Source organism: Elephas maximus, chromosome 2 (genome assembly GCF_024166365.1).
Source record: "Elephas maximus indicus isolate mEleMax1 chromosome 2, mEleMax1 primary haplotype, whole genome shotgun sequence".
Lineage (NCBI taxonomy): Eukaryota > Metazoa > Chordata > Mammalia > Proboscidea > Elephantidae > Elephas > Elephas maximus.
In genome coordinates, this window is record NC_064820.1 from 69,558,245 (window position 1) to 69,578,011 (window position 19,767).

The following is a 19,767-nucleotide window of genomic DNA, read 5'->3' on the forward strand; positions in this document are numbered from 1 at the left end:
GCAGTTCTACTCTGTCCTATAGGGTTGCTTGACTATGAGTCAGAATCGACTCAACAGCAACGGGTTTTTTGGTTTGGGTGGTAGGGGAGGGCACAGGTAAATTATCCCGTTCTTTACCTTCCAGTAACTAGGGAATGTCAGTTTCTCTATATTTGAGATCATGCAGGTAATTTTGTATGTAACTCAGTGCCCAGTATGGTGTGGAGTTTCTGGGAGGTGCATAATAAATATTTGTTGCTTTGAGGTTATAAGCTTTAGAAAATACTCAGCAGCTGGGAATCAGCAACCTCTGTGTAGCTCCCAGTGGAAACCTAGTGACGTAGTGGTCAAGTGTTACAGCTGCTAATCAAAAGGTCAACAGTTCAAATCCACCAGGCCCTCCTTGGAAACTCTATGGGGCAATTCTACTCAGTCCTATAGGGTCACTATGAGTTGGAATCAACTCACAAGCAATGGGTTTGGGTTTTTTTTTTTTTTTTTTGGTAGCTTCCAGTTCCCAGCTATAAAACCAGACAGTGCCTGTGGTGTCACTGGCCCATCTGAGGCATGACAATAACTAGAAAAAAATGAATAAAAGAGAAGGATAATAGAGATCAGAGTAACAATCGCTAGGCAGGGAGGGAGCAATGATAGAGGCACAAGAGAACTTTCCATAGTAATGGAGATAATTAAAATCTTAATCTAGGTGATAGCTTTGACATTTGTTAAAATTTTTAAGCTGTACACATCTGTGTTTTGTGCATTTTACTGCATGTAAATTACACCTTACTAAAGTAGTTAAAAGAAAAAAAAAACAAACAGAATAGAGCAAAGGAGGAAAAGAGAAAGGTTAGAGAAGAGACCAAAAAGAAGGGACAAAGATAAGAGGAATGAGAAAAAGTGAGAGAAAGGGATGGAGTATCCCCAACAGTTGCCTCAGGTTGTTCCAGAAAAAAACCCCAAACCAAATCCGTTGCTATTGAGTCGATTGTGACTCATAGCAACCCTACAGGTTGGTTGTTCAGTGGCCCTTAAACATACAGTATGACATCATCTTTGACCTAAATTTATTTTCTTGGAATTTTACATCGCCTACATTTCCAAAGTCAATAATTTAGTTACTAGGAACTTTAACAGTGATGCTTGGAACTTAATATTGTATTTCTCTCTTACTGTCTATTTTGGATTTGAGGGAAGCCTGTCAAAGTTTTCTCAATATTATTTTCTATAACCATTTAATTAAAAAATAAATAGTTTAAGTAACTAAGTTTTCTTTGAATTAAATAATTGGTAATTGCAATCATTTCTGTTCAACTCATTTCTTTTCCTTTTAATTTTACTTGATTCAATGAGATAATCATTAGATTCCTTTTTGTTTTGTAATACCTGAAGTTTTATATTTGGTTACTGTATTATGGTTTTAGTTATCATAGTCTGAGGACCTTTAAGGAGAATTTCAATTTCTTCTGCTTTTAAAATTCAAACTGTGGGCACATTTTATACCATATAGGTAGTAATATCTATATAAAATGTATGCGTTCTTATGAAGTTGAATGAAAAGTACAACTTTAAATATTTAAACTTTTTTACTGATTTAGATGAAGGGTTTATAGATATACTCCTTTCTTTAGAATCTCCAAATATTTTACTGAAGTCAAAGTAGATAGAACATCAGAAAGTAAGAATTCTTCGTGAGTTTAAAAACAGGTTAAATGAGTTCCTTGATTTAAACATTTTGAAAGTGCTAATGTCCTCATTTTTTTTTAATGTCCTCATGTTAAAAATGCCTTCATAATCATTTGACCCCCAAAAGGAAGGACAAAAGTAACTCAAAAATCATTTATTTTAAACTACTGATAAGAGTTAAAATTTCAGCTAATGTATAAAACTCTTTCATCTACTTATAAAGTACAAATAATCTGTGAAGAAAACAAGCTATAGGTATTATTATCAGTTTAAGATAAGACGAGACATCAAGAAATTTGAGGGTTTTATCTAATGAAATGGAATCAAGATTGATGTCTAGTCTCGTCTATTTATTTCAGTACTAGATTCTAACAGTAGTGATCCTACTGATTAATCCTCTAAATACTTACTTTACCTATTAAGGGCATAACTCCAAGTCAGATGTTTAGGAAGCCATAAAGTAAGGTTCTTCCACTAAAGGAAGCTACAATGCATGAGGTTATCCGGAATAATGTACCCAGAGTTGTAATACAAATGAGGATGTGCCAGGTGTCATAAAAGATACAGAGCTCTAATAATAAGCAGAAGAAGTGGCAGGCAAGACTTTCAGCGGAGACATGAAGAAAAGCTTCACAAAGGTATGAACGGACAGTAGAAGAGGGACAGTGATAACAAAGGCACGTAGGTAGGAAAGCACACGAGAGGTCAGGGATTAGTTGGCCAAATCAGATTTTTGCAAGACTATGGAAGCCATGATGGGAGTGGTGAAGTAAAGGGCAGAAAGAGAGATGTGGCCATGCTTAGGAGTGTGCACTTTATTCTTGCAGAGATGGGGAGTCTTGGTATTAAAATACTTTAGAATTTAGTAGCAAAAGAAAGCTTAGCCATCAACTCCTTCATTGCAGAGACAAGAAAACTGAGCCTCAGAAAGCTTAAGTGGCTTGAAGAGAATTTCAGAGTTCACAGATATGGGTCAAGAATTAAGCCCCTGCCTACTAGGAATGACAGCAATGGAGTAGAGAAAAGAACAATTTAGGAGTGGAAAAAAGTCGGGCGTAGTAGAATTTAGATTTCTTATATCACTAAAACACCACAGTAAAATATTTTAAGAATTTGATTCACTTTGATATGCCAGACTGAAATGTTAATTTGGTTATAGAAAATTCGTTACCTTGCCTACAAAGATTTCATTGAACGGGAGAAAAAATAAAAGAGTTTTTGTCAAGCACATCATTAATATATTGCCACTTATACCTGGTCAACCTGCACAGGATAGATTCTTCATGGAAAATGGAAAATCACTGACATGAACGTCATAGATAATTTCAACAACTGTGAGTGTGAAAGGCAGTTTTTAAAGGAAAGTTAACTTCACTGATCCTGTTGTTATTGTTAGCTGCCATGGCCCCAATTCATAGCGACCCCATGAGTTACAGAGTAGAACTGCTCTATAGGGTTTTCTTGGCTGTGATCTTTACAGCAGCAGTTCATCAGGCCTTTCTTCTGTAGAGCCACTGGGTGGGTTCAAACTGCCCACCTTTAGTTTGGCAGCTGATTGCAAACCACTTGTATCACCTTGGCGCCTAACTTCACAGATGCTGGTGTTCAAATGCCTTTTCTCCAGTAACAACTAAGAGTCCAAGATTTTCCCCTTTCTCAAAATCAGGACATAAAAATTCCAGCATTGCTTTAGAATAGGGGTTGCAAACTCAAATATCTATAAGGGCCTGGCAGATGGCAATGACAGCAGGCTATTTATTGTGCAGTTTACATGTGCTAATTTATTTAATTCTACAACACATCTATGAGGCAAGTGCTGTTATCATTCCCATTCTTCATAAGGGGAAATTCAGGCACAGAAAGGTTACATAACTTGCCTAGTATTACTGGTTGCAAACGGTGGCGCGAGGCAGTTTGGTTTCAAAACCCATGATTTTAACCACTGTTATGGATTGAACTGTGCCCCCCAAAAAGTTATGTTGAAGTCCTAACCCCTGTACTTATGAATGTTACACTTTTTGGGAATAGGGGTTTTCTTTTGTTAATGGGGTCCTATCAGAGTACGGTGGGTCCTAAGCCTCATTACTTCTGAGGGCTGTCTTATAAAAAGAGCAGAAGAGACACAGACACACACATGGGGAAGACAAACACTATGTGAGGACCCATCTACCGACAAAGAAATGCCAAGGATTGTTGGCAGACATCAGAAACCAGGAGACAGGCCCAGAAAAGGAACTGATAAGGCTGAGATCTTGACTTGGACTTTTAGCCTCCAGAACAGTAAGAACATAAATTTTTGTTCTTTAAAGCCATCCATTTGTAGTATTTTTTGTTATGGCAGCACTACATAACTAAGACAACCACTACATACTATTTCACTATCCAGGTAAAGCAAATGAGTGAGGTAGGCCAAAGCAGGCCAGTAGGGCCTGTGGCAAACTGGACAGTATAAGTCTAGAGGTCAGCCATCCTACCCACTGCTGTGATGTTCAAACATAGGCCTAGCATTGTCAGAGCCTTTGATTTTTCAAAGGAGGACAGAAATCTAGGTTTGTGTGGATGAAATTCTATTTCCCTCCCAGTATAGATTTTTTAAAAATTAGCTGCCTGTGTTTATAAAACCTCTTGGGCCAAACCTAACATCCCAAAAGGTTCAAACCAGGCCACAGATTGCAGGTTTATTTCTGAGAGCAGTTTGTAGCATTTGTTATCTATATAATGGTGCAAGTTCACATATAATTCTGTGGAAAAATTGACTGAAGCATGTGACCATAAAACTGACGAGGCCGATTTTTATGTGCAGTTTGTGGAAAGCAGCCTCATTACTTTACAGTCATACCTTGTAATAATCACTAGCAGGACCACCCCATGAAATGTCATGTTGAATCCATGCCAGCATTATACCTAAAAATAAAAGAGCATAACATAACACTTGTCCTCCTTGATGATCATCTCAAAACGTTTCTGATGGAGCCTTATTTTCCTTTAATACACTGTTTGGATCGATTATCCAAGAAATTATTTTAACATCTTCCGTATTTATTTTTTCAAATGGCACCTGCATTGTACTTCTACAGCACTGTCATGCCTATTATCTCAATTTTTGCAAGATTTAAACACTTTATCTATGACTTGCCATCTAGCTTAACGGCTCAATTTAAGATCATTACACTTCGAAGGACTATTTTGATCTGAAAGAAGGTTAACGTAACTGTAATGCTGGTCTAAGATTAAAGGAATTTCAATAAGGGCTTAAAAAAACCTTTGTTCCCCTAAGTAGCACATTTTCTTTACTAGACTTAAGTTTTATGAGTGCACAGATTATGACATTGTGACCCAAGAGAACCATACATTGTGGGTGCTCAAAATGTTTGTTCAAGTAATTCAATCAACAGTGATATCAGGTTAACTTTGGATGCAGCTGTGTCAATCTGTCAACAAATGTCTTCCCACAGAGCACCAGGGCTGACTCAGCCTATCATAAACATCTAGGTAATCTACTGTGAAGGCCAGTCTTTCTCTGCTGGCCCCCTAAATGTTTGTGTTCCTGAAGCTACAGGTACAGACCTTCCCTTTACACGCTATATACTTCTCCTGAGTAAAGTCATCTATTCCCACAGCCTTGTTGTTGTTACGTGCCATCGAGTCGATTCCAACTCACAGTGACCCTATAGGACAGGGTAGAACTGCCCCAAAGGGTTTCCAGGGGGCGACTGGTGGATTTGAACTGCTGACCTTTTGGTGAGCAGCGGAGCTCTTAATCACTACATCACCAAAGCACCTTTATGGTCTTTATGGCCTTACCTCCTATTAAATGTGTGAAGACACTCAGATCATTATTTCTGACTCTGGTTTGTTTCCTAAGCTACAACTTTTCTCTCTACCTGCCCACTAGATATCTCCATTCTTACAACTGAGCACACCTCAACACAACATGCCCCAAACTGAAGCCATCCTCCCCCTAATCCTGCTCCTTCTCAGGTGGTGCCTGTATCAGTAAATGGGCCCACCTAGTTGCCTAAGGAGCCCTGGTTGCTCAGTGGTTAGAGTGTTCAGCTGCTAACCAAAAGGTCGGTAGTTTGAATCCACTAGCCACTCCATGGGAGAAAGATGTTTTGTCTGCTTCCATAAAGATTATAGCCTTGGAAACCCTATGACGTAGTTCTACTCTGTCCTGTAGGGTTGCTATGAGTTGGAATCCACTCAATGGCAATGGGTAATTGCCTAAGTGAAACCTAGGTCAACCTCATTTCCTCTCTTAGCCACACACATACTGAATCAATTACCAATTCGTAGTGATTCTACCTCCAAAAATATATCTCCAATCTGTCTACTTTTCTCCATTCCTACTGACACCATACATTAGTCAGGTATCATCACAATTAAACAAAATTATCCTGATTTGTGACTTTTCCTCCAAATTAGCTCTCCTCCAGCCTGTGCAGCCAGAACAATCCTTCCAAAATGTGAATCTGCTTTAAAACCCTTAAATGCTTTTCAACTGCCCTTACAATCAAGTCCAAACTCTTAGTCATGGCTTATAAGGCCCTTCAAGCTGGAAATGCTTTATAAGTTATACTATAAACGAAATCAAACCTGTTGCCAAAGTGTCGATTTCAACTCATAGTGACCCTATAGGACAGATTAGAACTGCCCTGTATGGTTTCCAAGGAGCACCTGGTGGATTTAAACTGCTGACCTTTCAGTTAGCGGCCGAGGTCTTAACTACTGTGCCACCAGGGCTCCAAGTTATACTACAGCATAGCAAAATGGTAAGAACACAGCGTCTAGGGGTGCCAGACTGACCTAGCTCCATCGTTTACTAGCTGTCTTACAAGTAGACAAGTTACTTGATTTCTGTCTCAGTTTTCTCATCTGTAAAATGGGAAAAATAGTACCTATTTCAGTGGTGTAAACCCTGGTGGCATAGCGGTTAAAAACTACAGCTGCTAACCAAAGGTCGGCAGTTCAAGTCCACCAGGTGCTCCTTAGAAAGCGTACAGGGCAGTTCTACTCTATCCTATAGGGTCACTCACTACGAGTTGGAATCGACTCTCGACGGCAACAGCAACTGGATCTCAGTGGTTAAGAGCTAAGGCTCCTAACAAAAGGTTGGCAGTTTGAATCCACCAGCCGCTCCATGGAAACACTAAGGGGCAGTTCTACTCTATCCTATAGGGTCATATGAGTTGGAATCGACCCAATGGCACACAACATCTCACAGTGCGGTGTTCCCAGGTGGTGCAGTTAATATGCTCAGCTGCTAACTGAAAGGCTGGAGGTTTGACTACACCCAGAGGCACCTCCAAAAGAAAAGCCTCGTGCTCTACTTAAAAAAAAAAAATCTGCCATTGAAAACCCTGTGAAGCACAGTTCTACTGTGCTCCACATGGGGTCACCACTGATAGGAATCCACTCAATGGCAACTGTTTTTTTTTTTTTTTTTAATCTCATGGTACAGTCCTGAAAGTTAAATGAGATGCCTGGCACAGTGTCTGACACATTTGATACATAGTAATGCTTAGTGAATATTAGCTACTGTTATTATCCCTCTAGTTCATTTCTCACTTGTCTCCTGTTTGTATTGAGTTCCATTCATGGTAAACATCTTTAATTTCTTTCTCTTACTGAGCCTTTACACAGCATTTCCCATTCCCAATCTTTAGGTCTCATCCTAAATGGCACATCCTGGCTCCGCCTGTACCCTATTAGGTGCCCTTACTATGTGCTCCCCCTGCCATAGCATTTGCTCCACTTTCTGGTACTTTTTTTTCTCTTCACAGCTAGATTTTAAGTTCTGTGTTTAGAGGGACATGTCTATCTTGCTCATCACTGTATCCCAGTGTGTATAGCACAGTGCCTGGCACACGTAGGCACTCAATGAACATTTGTTATGTGTATAAGTGAGTTGTACTTTCTTCTCTCACAGCGCCTTACGTGTTCCACTTAAAGCTGTACAAGGTAATAAAGCACAAACTTCTTAACAGCTATAGGCAAAATACATTTCTGAAAAGGCTGCCACAGGTCAAAGAACAAGGTCAAATAATATTGGGAAGGCAGGTTTAAACAAAACTAGGGCTTCTGAAACTTAGCACTTCTCAGAATTTTTTCTATACTAAAGTTTACTGTGAATTTCCAGACTGAGAAGGGGTACAGTGTGAACTTTGTCTCAAAACATCTCCTGCAACCAGTGTTCCAAGAAACACATTGTCACAAAACTTAAGGAGATGCTTTCCCCTACTAGAATTTAAGAGTAAGGTGATAGTTGTGGAGGACTAATTCTCTGGTGCACTAAATCTGCAGGGTTCACCGTTTTTAGGTCAGTAACCCAGGTGGAGCAGTGGTTACTCGATTGGAACCCACCAGCTGCTCCGTGGGAGAAAAGACCTGGCGATCTGCTCCCATAAAGATTTAAGCTTAGGAAACATTATGGGATAGTTCTAACCTGTCCTACAGGGCCACTGTGGGTTGGAATCTACTCGACGGCACATGACAGTAATTCTTTATGGACACAGAATCTAAGTGTTGGAAGGAACCTTAGACATAAGCAACAAAGTTCCTTCTTTTACAGATTTGGAAATTGAGGCCAAGAAGGGCAAAGCGACTGGTCCACGGCCACACCACAAGGACATCATACAAAAGGAAAAGTTGGACCTAGAACCCCAGTGGCCTGTTTCATCCCGGCGATTTCCACTACGAACAATGCCTCTCGCTACTTGGGTTCGCCAAGTGCTGCCCACTTAAAAAAAAAAAAAAAAATTTTTTTTTCAGCCATACCAAAAAAAAAAAAAAAAAGGGGGGCAGGTCAATTTTTCTCGGCCACCCACCCCCTTAGGCCTACAGACACTGCCTACTGCCTCTGGCTTCCTTTTTTCCTCCTTTAAGCGTGCCCCGTAATCCTAGAGCAGCCGGGGCTTGGTTAGAGGTGGATGAGATAGTTTCTTTCTCATCAGTTTATTTTTGGAATCAAAACTTCCCAGTAAACCAAACTACCTGCAGTCAATTTTAACGTCTCCGTCTAAATCGCCTTGGGCACTATACTCTAGTCCACAGCCCACTACATCCCACTCTACCCATTCCCTTGCCCTCCGGGACCCAGGAGCCCCGCCGTCGCTCTTCACCTGGGACTGCCATGGCGCTGGCAAGAGAGGTCGCTGGAGCCCTTGCCTTCTAAGGGCGCGCTCGCTTCCCACCGGCCGCGAGGACAACGCACAGCCAAAGCGGCCTCTTCCACCGGCGCCGCGAAACCTCCACTACTTAGCCTCGGAAGGCCCTATAAACCTCTGGATATAGCGGAACCAAGCAGCCGTCCATGCAGTTTCCTTGCGAGTCATATGGCTGAACACACATGGACCGAACCATTACTGCCAGCTTCGGGGGATGGGTATGACCTGCATTCTCCTGTAGTGAAAGTCAACACCAACAAGATTTGTATATAGTTCCTTTAAATATTTTGGTAGAAATTACATTTAAGTAAGAAGGTTGAGACTCTTTTCTCATTACCTGGAAGACATTGGAAACCCCTTCTCAGCGTTGGCGGTGCTGGAGTCCGGGAGCAACATGGCGGCGTCCGTGAGGCGTTAGTTTTGGGAAAGAATAGTGTTTGGTGTTGCAGTTTTGCAGGACTTCAACTGACCGGAGCTTTCTGCGACCACCCAACATAAGGAAGCGTGTACTGATAGGCGGACAGCTCTAGTGGCCGTCCGTCAGCTCTTCTTCCTAATAAGGAGCAGATTCCTGAACACCGACCAGGATGAGCAACATCTACATCCAGGAGCCTCCCACAAACGGGAAGGTGAGAGCCTCACCTAGGGTCCCTGGGCTCCGCGAAGGGTAACCTCCTCAGTTAGGAGAGTTTGGGGTCTTACCGTTGGGAGAGACCAGTGGTGTATTTCTCTCTGTCTCCGAACATGATTGCGCCGAAAACCGTAGGCTGGCATTGCTCAACATATACATGAGAGTCTTCAGGTGGAGATTACTCCATCTTCCAACCCTCAAGCCTTATTATTTCCTGCTCTCAACTCAACTCATGCCGGTATTTTTTAGGGCCTTAGGCTTTTAAAAGTGCATTTTAAAATTTGACATATTCTTTGCTTAATTTGGGGATCTCTCTTTCACCATTCGTTCTAGAATCATTTATTGAATTCTGCTGGGCACCAAAAAACTCCACTGCCGTCGAGTCGAATTCGACTCATAGCGACCCTATAGGACAGAGTAGAACTGCCCTATAGAGTTTCCAACGAGCGCCTGCATTATTCTCTGGGGCTCCAAAGATGGGTGGGTAAGGCCTAGTCGTTGCCCTGGAAGAGCTTATTGTTTAGTTTGGGAGACAGGCATAGTACAGAAAAATCTTATGATACGTTTGGTTTGTGGGCTGTGGAGAGAGGGGTGTATAGCTATGGTAGTACTGAGGAGGTGAGGAACTGAGAAAGTTCGGAAAAGCTTCATGGAGAGGGTATCTTAGCTGGTCTTAAAACATGAGGTGATTTTTAGTTAGAGAGAGTGGGGAATGGGGAATGTTCTCACATTTGAATGGGAGAATGATTTCCTGATAGATTTGGTGGTTAAGGTGTGTCAATTCCTGCCCAGGGTGTTTGAATGCAAAGTGGGGCAGAGGAATCAGCAGTGGAATAAATGTCACCTGAATTCTTGAACTGAGAGCTAGTTTATATCACACACGAAATTTGATGAACCAGCATAATGGAGAAAATAGTGTGACTGGAAGTATATAGGTGAATTAGGATAAACTAAATTTGCTGAAGTTAAAATTCTGTTGTATGACTGTATCCTAAATTATCCAGTATTCTATTGAGGGACATTTGGTAATGTAACAAGGGCAATATGAAAACAACAAAAACAAAAATACTGTAGCAGCTATCTCCAGCAAAAGTTGTAGTGGGTCTTTTGGGCAGAATAATTCTTTAAATTCTTTGTTTTTTGAACATCTCCTGGGCATTAGCATTTGTTCCCTCTCCCCCACACACATCATCGTGAAAACCCAAAATACCTCCCCCCTCATATTTCCAAATGTTTCTTGGAGATAATATCACTCCCAGTTGATAAACACTGGTAGAAGACTGGATAGATTGCCCAGCCTGCCAGGCAGGGCTTTCACATGTGCTGATACTCTCCCTGGTATGCCCTTTTTCCTGCTAAGATGTCAACTGAGCAGAGAGGTCTTTCATATAGAACCTGCTATGAAATAGCAAACCTCATTCATCATGCCCAGCATCTCAGCATTCCCTGCCCCTCCTTAACCTCATCAGTTTTTTTAATAGTTGTTGTTGTTAGGTGCCCTCCAGTCAGCTCCGACTCCTGGCAACCTTATATGTAACAGCACAAATTTTGCCCGGCCGTTTGCCATCCTCACAATTGTTGGTATGTTTGAGCCCATTGTTGCAGCCACTGTATTAGTCCATAACATTGAGGTCTTCCTCTTTTTCACTGAGTTTATCAAGCATCATGTCCTTCTCCAGAGGCTTGTCCCTCCTGATAACATGTCCAAAGTAAGGAGCATTCTGGCTGTACTTCTTCCAAGACAAATTTGTTTACTCTTCTGGCAGTGGATGATATATTCAGTATTCTTCGCCAACATCAATGGTTCATAAACTGGTCATTGCACACTTCAGGGGGTGTGCAAAACCACCCATGGAGTATGGGAAGAAAATCTTCACACTTTTATTTGTATTTATTTTCTCCTTTAATTTTTTAAATGTCATGTTTTGTATGTTCAAAATAACATATAAGCAATTATAATTGGAGATCATTGATTCAGGGTTACAAGGAAGAGAAGACATGTCTAGGTTCCCTTTAACAACAGTGTTTTATTTCAAGTTTGTTGTTGTTAGGTTCCATAGAATCGATTCTGACTCATAGTGACCCCATGTGACAGAGTAGAACCACCCCATAGCTTTTTCTTGGCTGTAATCTTTATGGAAGCAGATCATCAGGTCTTTCTCTACGAAGCCAGTGGGTGAGTTTAAACCGCCAGCCTTTCAGTTGGCACCCTAGCACTTAACTCTTTGTGCCACCAGGACTCCTTTATTTCAAGTATACATGGGGATAATGAAGAAGGACAGGCTGCTGCTTTTTTTTTTTTTTTTTTTTTTAGGTATACTGGGATGTACATCAGGTCCATGGAAAATCAGGTGTTGCACAGTGTAGTTATAGATACAGTCCAAGGTGGAGGGAGTTACCCAGCCTATCAATTTGCGTTCTAATAGTATGCTTTCTGGGAGACTGAGAATCCAGTAGGTTTGGTTTGGAGTGTCTTTTTTGGGCATTGTTTCATACTATGCCAAGTTAAAAGGCCTTGCTCATATCCAGACAATATATTGTCGCCTTTGACTTAGGCAGTGATCCGTATTGAAATCAGTTGTGTCCAGAGTAATCCAGAGATTTCCCTTGAGATACATGGCAGGGCCAGGTAGCACTGGGCTCAAGTCATTCACTGTGTAAAGTAACTCAGATAAGTTACTTTATGTGAGTGTTTCTTATAAGCAAAATGAGAGTAATGATACCTTGTACGTGAGGGTTAAATGGGATAAGTAAAATGGGAGTAATGATACCTTGTACATGAGGATTAAATGAGATAAAATATGTAAAGTGTTTGACATAGAAGCTGACACATGGAGGACATTTAACAAATGTCCCCTTCTTTTTGTAAAGGAAGTTTAGTGGACTGAGAAAATTGTACGTGTTGCATTTCTAGTTCTTTTGTATTTTTTTAGGGTTAAGGAAACCATTTTAGAAGCTACCACAACATAGATATTTTCACTCCCCCCACCCCATGGTTGTTGAAGAAGAGAGCTATGTAGCTAGTAAAAGCCCCCAAAGGTACAATGATTTCACCAATGTTATATAACTTACTGCAGTGTATCTAGGCTTCTGAAAAAGAAATTCAAAGGCAATGTGTTATAGTAAAGGCACTGCCCCGGGAGGGCGGAGAAAACCAAAAAACCAAACCCATTGCCGTCAAGTCAATTCCAACTCATTATCCTGTAAGGGCAGAGTAGAGCTGCCCCATAGGGATTCCAAGGCTGTAATCTTTACGGAAGCAGACTGCCACATCTTTTTCCCTCAGAGAAGCTGGTGAGTTCAAGCCTCTGGCCTTTGGATTAGCAGCTGAGTATTTTAATCACTGCACCACCAGGACTTTTGAGAGGGAGGAGAGCCAGGTGCTATTCCCGTTTTGTCATTAACAAACTCTCTGATTTGTGACAATTTACAATCTCTCTGAGCTATCTGTAAAAAAAAAGCAATCGAACCTGTTGCCCTCGAGTTAATTCTGACTCACAGCGAGCGACCTGACAGGACAAAGTGGAACTGCCCCATAGAGTTTCCAGGGAGCGCCTGGTGGATTCAAACTGCCAGTCTTTTGGTTAGCAGCCATAGCTCTTAACTACTACACCACCAGGGTTTCCCATCTGTTAAAAAAAACAAACCAAATCCTTTAATGATGAGTTGATTCTGACTCATAGCAACAGTAGAACTGCCTGTAGAGTTTCCAAGGAGCACTTGGTGGGTTGGAACTGCCGACCTTTTGGTTAGCAGCCATAGATAGCACTTAACCACTACACCACCAGGTTTCCCATCTGTAAAAGGTGGGGTCTTATTTGAATGATTTTAAAGCTTGCTTCCAGTTCCAAAAAAAGTATATTTGTGGAAGTCAGGTAAATGAGTTTTGGACATAAAGAGTGCGGTTTATGTCCATGACATTAACTACCCGTGAAAATAGCCTCATTAAAAAAAAAAGTTACATTGGATAATCTTTATTTGTAAGAATATTCTAAATGACATTTATTGACACTGATCTACTTGGAGACACTGGGGGAAAAAATAAAAAAGTGATACTGGAGAAACTGGGCTCCAGCTGTGCTACAGTATTCAAATTTTGAGGCTAATCTTTTTGGTTATTAATGACAGCTATAAGCTGTTCCTCAGCTTACAGGGGTTTTGATTATTGCAGCACAGCTAGTTCTTCTAGGGAGTAACTGTCTATGAGCTGATAGAAAAAAATAAAATATAAATTTTTTTTTTCTATCAAATGATTATATTTAATATAGGTGGAGATTTTTAAGACATACCATTTTAGTAAGTACTAAACCTAGAATTAAATTAAGGATATTAGTAATTTAGGAATAGTGTGATTTTAAATGAGCAAGTAGGGTGTTTATATGTAAAAAGATCATTGTAAAATTGTCTTAAAGTATCACAATTTCATTGCTGACTTTTCTTAATTTGCTACACCAGTTTTACGAGAAGTGATGCAACGGGAAACTTTTACAATGAGCCGCAGTGAATATTTGAAATTTTGTTGAGAATTACAACAAAAGCCAAGCAAAGTTTCTAATTTTATTTTAAAATCCACTAGTGAATGCTACAAGTTGAACAGCCATTCAGCTGATGATTAAGTAAAATGATAATTTAATATAACAATGTAATATTCTTTCTACAGGTTTTAATGAAAACTACAGCTGGAGATATTGACATAGAATTATGGTCAAAAGAAGCCCCTAAAGCTTGCAGAAATTTTATTCAGCTTTGTTTGGAAGGTAATCGTAAGTCTTGAGTTTCATTCAGTAGGATACATTTTTGTTAATTTAAAATTAAGCTGCAGTGTATTTTTTGACAACTTCGAAGACTGGTGTTAAATTGGTATGAAAGATCTGATGTTGAGCTACGTGTCAGGAAACAGAGAGAGGAAAATTATTTCCCAAATAAATCTATATAATTTTAACAGAAAAATTTGTCTCATCAAGGAATACTTTGATCCTTTTTATCACCTTTGCTAACTTCTACTTCTTTATTTCATCCTCTAAATGTGGGTGTTCCCCAAAATTGCCTCTAGTTCCCTATTCTCTTTGCTATTCAGTTTTTACCTTCACCCAAATGACTACTAAATTTAAAACTCCAGCCATTTCTTCTCAGCTCCAGTTTTACATTTTTAATTGTCTAGTGAACTTTTATACTTGAGCCCTATTACTGTCAGCTCCAGCTATCAGTTGCTATAAAGTCGATTCTGACCCATGGTGACCACACGTGTTATGGAGTAGAACTTTGCTGTATAGAGTTTTCATGTTTATGACCTTTTGGAAGCCTTCCCAGGTGCCTGTGGGTAGGTTCGAACTGCCAACCTTTCGGGTAGCAACTAAGTGCTTAACTGTTTGCACCACCCAAAGATTCCCAGCTCCAACTAAACTGTTACAAAACCAAGCTTAATTTCTTCTCCAGACTGCTTTGACTTTCACCTGCATAGTGGCTATAATTACCTCTTACCTGGTCTTCCTTTCTCTGATTGTTAATCTCCATACCCTCTTGTTTATTCATCTGGTATTTGAATCCTTAGGTAGGATGGCTCCCTAGCTTTCTAACTTTATTTCTCATTGTACCCACCACATAGTTTCAGTTGACCACTGTCTTTATTTCCTGAGTAGTTTCTTTTCTTTTCCACTTTGATGTATATCCTCATAGTAGTTCTCCTTTCTGGAATACTTTCTCTTCCTTTCTTTACTCTTTAAGTCTTACCTGTTTTTAAATGTCTGTTCAAAATTCAACTTTTTCTATGAAGCCTTCCATCTAGCCTTCAGTGCTGTTATTATCAGTATCTTTAATATTTTTTATATTTGAGTCATACAGTGACTATTTTTCTTTTTAGAGAACTATGCAGAGTTATATATCTACCTGAGTGTTTTTCCCTTCAGAATATTCTCTTAGGGAAACTAAACATTCCAAACATTTTTGGAGCTTCTTGTTGGCTTTTAGAATACATTGCATATGGTTTTGAATATCTCCAGTAGCAGTAAATCATTGTCCTTCAAATTTATATCTGATTTCTAGAGACAGATAAGGTTATTCAAGGTATCAGGAAATAGCATTTTGAGTCAAAAGCAAGATATGAAAGAGAATCCAAAGCAGTGGTAGTAGGGTACAGTGAGAGCTCTCCAAATACATAATTAGATAAATATATAATTACCAGGGGAAGGTTTAAGGCATAAAAAAATCCCTAGACCAAAAAAAAAAGAAAAAACTCAAGAAAGGAAAAACAGAAAAGGTATCTGCAAACACCATTATTAATAATTGCTGTGGCAGGCAGGAAAGAAATAGAGCCAGACAGGTAGTTCAGTCAGAGAATCCTCAAATAACTGTCAACAAAGCTGAGAAACATAGGAGACACAAAATAGACTGGTTTCTGGAAAGAAGTTTTAAAGAATGGAAAGCTCAAATATTACAGAAGGAGAGTGAAAGTTTATAAACATTAGAAAGAATGAATGGTGAATTGCAATCTACAACCAGGTGAATGGAAGAAACAGAAAACATCTGGATACAATATGACAATGATAAAGAAACAAGGTTCTTAAGTTAAATGATATTGGAATTCAATGACAACAAAAAAAAAATTATTTCCCTGTTTTTAAGAATAAGAATCTAAGTGTACAATTCAGTGGCATTTAGTATGTTCACAGTGTTGTACAATCACCATCCCTATTTAGTTCCAAAACATTTTCATCACCCCAAATGAAAACTCCATACCCGTTAAGCAGTGACTCTTTGTCCCTTTCTCTCCCAGCCCCTGGCAATTACTAATCTGCATTCCATGTCTATAGATTTACCTATTCAGAATATTTCATATATTTCGCTTAGCATAATCTTTTTGAAGTTCATCCATGTTGTAGCATGTATCAGTACTTCATTCCTTTTTTATGGCTCAGTAATATTCCACTGGACATATGGGTTGTTTCCAGCTTTTGGATATTGTGAATAGTGATGCAGTGAATATTCATGTAGAAGTATTTGTTTGAATACCAAAAAAACCCCCAACAAACCTGTTGCTGTCGAGTCAATTCTGACTCATAGCAACCCTATAGGATAGAGTAGAACTGCCCCATAGGGTTTCCAAGGAGTGCCTGGTGGATTCGAACCATCGACCTCTTGGTTAGCAGCCATAGCTCATAACCACTCTACCACCAGGGTTTATTTGTTTGAATACCTGTTTTTAATTCTTTTGGGTATATATAGAGAAGTAGAGTTGCTGGGTCATATGGTAATTCTATATTTAATTTTTTGAGGAATCTCCAAACTGTTTTCTGCAGTGGCTATACCATTTTACATTCCCACTAGTAATGTATGTGGGTATTTCATTGTGGTTTTGATTTGCATTTCCCCGATGACTAATGATGTTAAACATCTTTTCATGTGCTTATGGGCCATATTTGCTACCTTTTAATAAAAACTCTCTGCTCTAGTCGAACCCTAATTCTTGCTCTTCCACCTCCACCAAATTCTTTGCTCATGCTTTGCCTCCTTGAGATGTCATGCTTCTACCATACCCAAGTTAACTTCTTTCTCCTCCATGAAGTCTCCTTGGCGTTCTGGGTTCCAGATAATAAGTACTACAGTATAGGAGAACATATACGACCTCTCCTGTGTGTTTACAGATTCCAGATTACATATTTATGTATAAATATAAATAATATTTTCTATCATTTAGCAGAGTCTAATTGAACTCAATTATATATTGTCTTATTATTCATCTCTTTTATTTGTTAGAAGTTTCTTGAGAGTACATTGATATGCTAGACATATAATCAAATAATTTTGATATATTGTGGTTCTGTACATAGTTTGTGTGTTATTTTCTATGAGGAGAAGAGGAAGAAGTAGGAAAAAAGGCATTAATTTCTACCAGGTTTCTCAATCTTAGCACTGTTGACATTTAGGGCCAATTATGCTCTGTCATGGGGCTACCCTGTGCATTGTAGGATGCTTAGCAGTACCTTTGGCATCTATCCACTAGATGCCAGTGGCATCCCCCAGTCGAGATAACCAAAAATGTTTCCAGTGATTTACTGATGTTTTCTGGAGTCAAAATGGTCCCCCTCCCTTCCGCTGAGGACCACTGAACTATACCAAAACTAAAATATTAATTTTGAAAACTGTAATTCAAGTTTGAGAGAGTCCTGGAAATAAAAACAAAACAAAGCAACAGCCATGGTTTCTGTAGAAACGTTTACTGTTTTGTGTAGATAGTCTATTATTAAGTGGGGAAGAAAAGGTTTCAGTTTGGGAGACTATTAACATTCTCCAAAAAAAAAACCTTGTGACTCTAGCTGTATTAATTCGGATAACTTATAAATGTACCGTTTTAAACATTAATAAATTATATGTATTTTTTCAGCTTATTATGACAACACCATTTTTCATAGAGTTGTACCTGGATTTATAGTCCAAGGGGGAGATCCTACTGGCACAGGGGCTGGTGGAGATTCTATCTATGGGGCCCCATTCAAGGTGAGACTGAATTATTATTTATTTGCAGTTCAATTTGGATTGCTTAATGGAAAATGATTGTACCCCACAAGAAGAAAAAACAATTCACATTAGTACACAAAATCAAATGCCTGTCACATATTTATGATTGTACAGAAATAAGACCAATGCTTTATCTATAAAGGATTTTTTTTTTTTAATTGTCTTATGATAGACTTTTATGCTAGATTTATTCAGGTGGAGATAAAGGTGGTTGTGAGGAAAATGTGAGTTACAAAAAAAGACTATATGGCATACTTCCCCATGTCTGACTATCTAATCTCTACAGCTCTGTAAAGGTAAAAGGTAAGTGTTCAGAATATTTGCATATGCTATCTTATTGTAAAACAGTTTATTTAAATACTACGTGTATCAGGGTCGCTATGAGTTGGAACTGACTCAATGGCACCTAACAACAACAACGTGTAATTCATTCTAAAATATACATAGTAGACCACTACAGCACAGAATGCATGCTAGAATGGAAATGACAAGGAGAACAGAAGAAGCAACATTAAAAAAAAATAAAAAGAAAAGAAAATTGTATCAATCAAGAATAGGTGTCTGATTTCTTAACTGCCTGTGTAGATCTAAGAAGAAAAACAATATCATAGATGATATATTGAGAATAAGAGTAGGTTCATGTAAAAGTTAAAAGTTATGGTTTTATTTATTTAATGGCACCAATATCATGTTCTTTGAATGAGGAAACATTAATAGCCTTTAAAATATAGGAGTTTTTGAAGGCTTTGTGTTTATACTAATTGAACAGAGTGTCTAGAGCATCCTTTCGTCTTTTCCTGGGTCTGAATGATTCTTGAGAAAAATACTTAAACTCTTTGCTTTAATTTCCAGATGACAGTGGCTTTAGAAAATGTGGAATGGCTATTAAAAAGTTTCAGATGTCACTGTTATACTATTTTATATTTTACCAAAGTGAGATGTCTCATGATTTGAAAGCCTCCATCTAGCAGGAAACATTCCTTTATTGTATTGTTTGATGTGACAGAGCTCTTTTTGATGGTTCCTTCTTAACTTGTGATTTTTGCTTTATTATTTTAGGGTTATACAGTTATCTTGTTAAGTTTTTTAATTAGGTCATTTTCAATATAATGTAAATATTCCAGACAGTTATGATTCTTTGAGTATAGATCTCTTGAGGATCATTTATTAAGGACAAATAACTTCCTTTATGAAAAACATTGATTATGTAAAATGGCTGCATTATAAATGAGTCTAGTTTCAGGTCTGTATGGAAATCCTATTAACTGAGAGACTAGTGTGTGTGTTATGAAGCCCTTCCATATCAAGAAAGAAGAAAAAAAAAACCATACCCATTTCTATTGAGTCAATTCTGACTCACAATGATCCTATAGGATGGAGTAGAATTGTCCCATAGGGTTTCCAAGACTGAAATCTTTATGGAAGCAGACAGCCACATCTTTCTCCTGTGGAGTGGCTTGTGGATTCAAACTGCCAACCTTTTGGTTAGCAGCTGAGTGCTTAACCACTGTGCCACCAAGGCTCCCATATCAAGAAAACCACCTTAGAAAGGCTTACTTCTGCTCTTTGAAAATTGGCGAATGCGAACAGTGCTGATTTAGAGGAGATTCAACTTTGGACTTTAAAAAACAGTAAAATTACACAACACAGTCATAGTTGATAGCTTAAATTAAAAAGCAAGAAGAACACAACCATTCATGACAATCTGAATGAAGGTGGGAAGGGGCAATAGAAGATTCCCCAGTGGTTTGAAGGTGGTTTTCTTGGAGAAATAATAGAAGGTTCTAAAAT

The 19,767-nt window shown here is 38.9% G+C and overlaps 2 protein-coding genes across 6 annotated transcripts in view; one reads left to right on the top strand and one right to left on the bottom strand.

Annotated features, from left to right (window-relative positions):
• The window catches only part of SREK1IP1 (SREK1 interacting protein 1), a 48,573-nt gene extending 39,324 nt beyond the window's left edge, over window positions 1-9,249 (bottom strand). Inside the window, exons 1-2 of the mRNA XM_049864613.1 lie at window positions 9,169-9,249; window positions 8,787-9,066 (exon numbers count right to left, since the gene is read on the bottom strand). Coding sequence (XP_049720570.1) covers window positions 8,787-8,799 — 13 coding nt within the window. The 5' untranslated portion in view covers window positions 8,800-9,066; window positions 9,169-9,249. The remainder of the gene's footprint in view (window positions 1-8,786; window positions 9,067-9,168) is intronic.
• A 72-nt stretch (window positions 9,250-9,321) lies between these two features.
• CWC27 (CWC27 spliceosome associated cyclophilin) overlaps window positions 9,322-19,767 on the top strand; it is a 255,184-nt gene continuing 244,738 nt past the window's right edge. For 4 of the 5 annotated variants that reach the window (XR_007514683.1, XM_049864413.1, XM_049864420.1 and 1 more), the window contains exons 1-3: window positions 9,322-9,460; window positions 14,123-14,219; window positions 17,843-17,955. Coding sequence is in view for 3 of the 5 variants with exons in the window: in XM_049864413.1 (XP_049720370.1) it covers window positions 9,419-9,460; window positions 14,123-14,219; window positions 17,843-17,955 (252 nt within the window). In the remaining 2 variants the exon portion in view is untranslated. Of the gene's footprint in view, window positions 9,461-14,122; window positions 14,220-17,842; window positions 17,956-18,161; window positions 18,280-19,767 lie in introns of those variants that run through there. The other variant, XM_049864428.1, reaches the window with a different exon arrangement.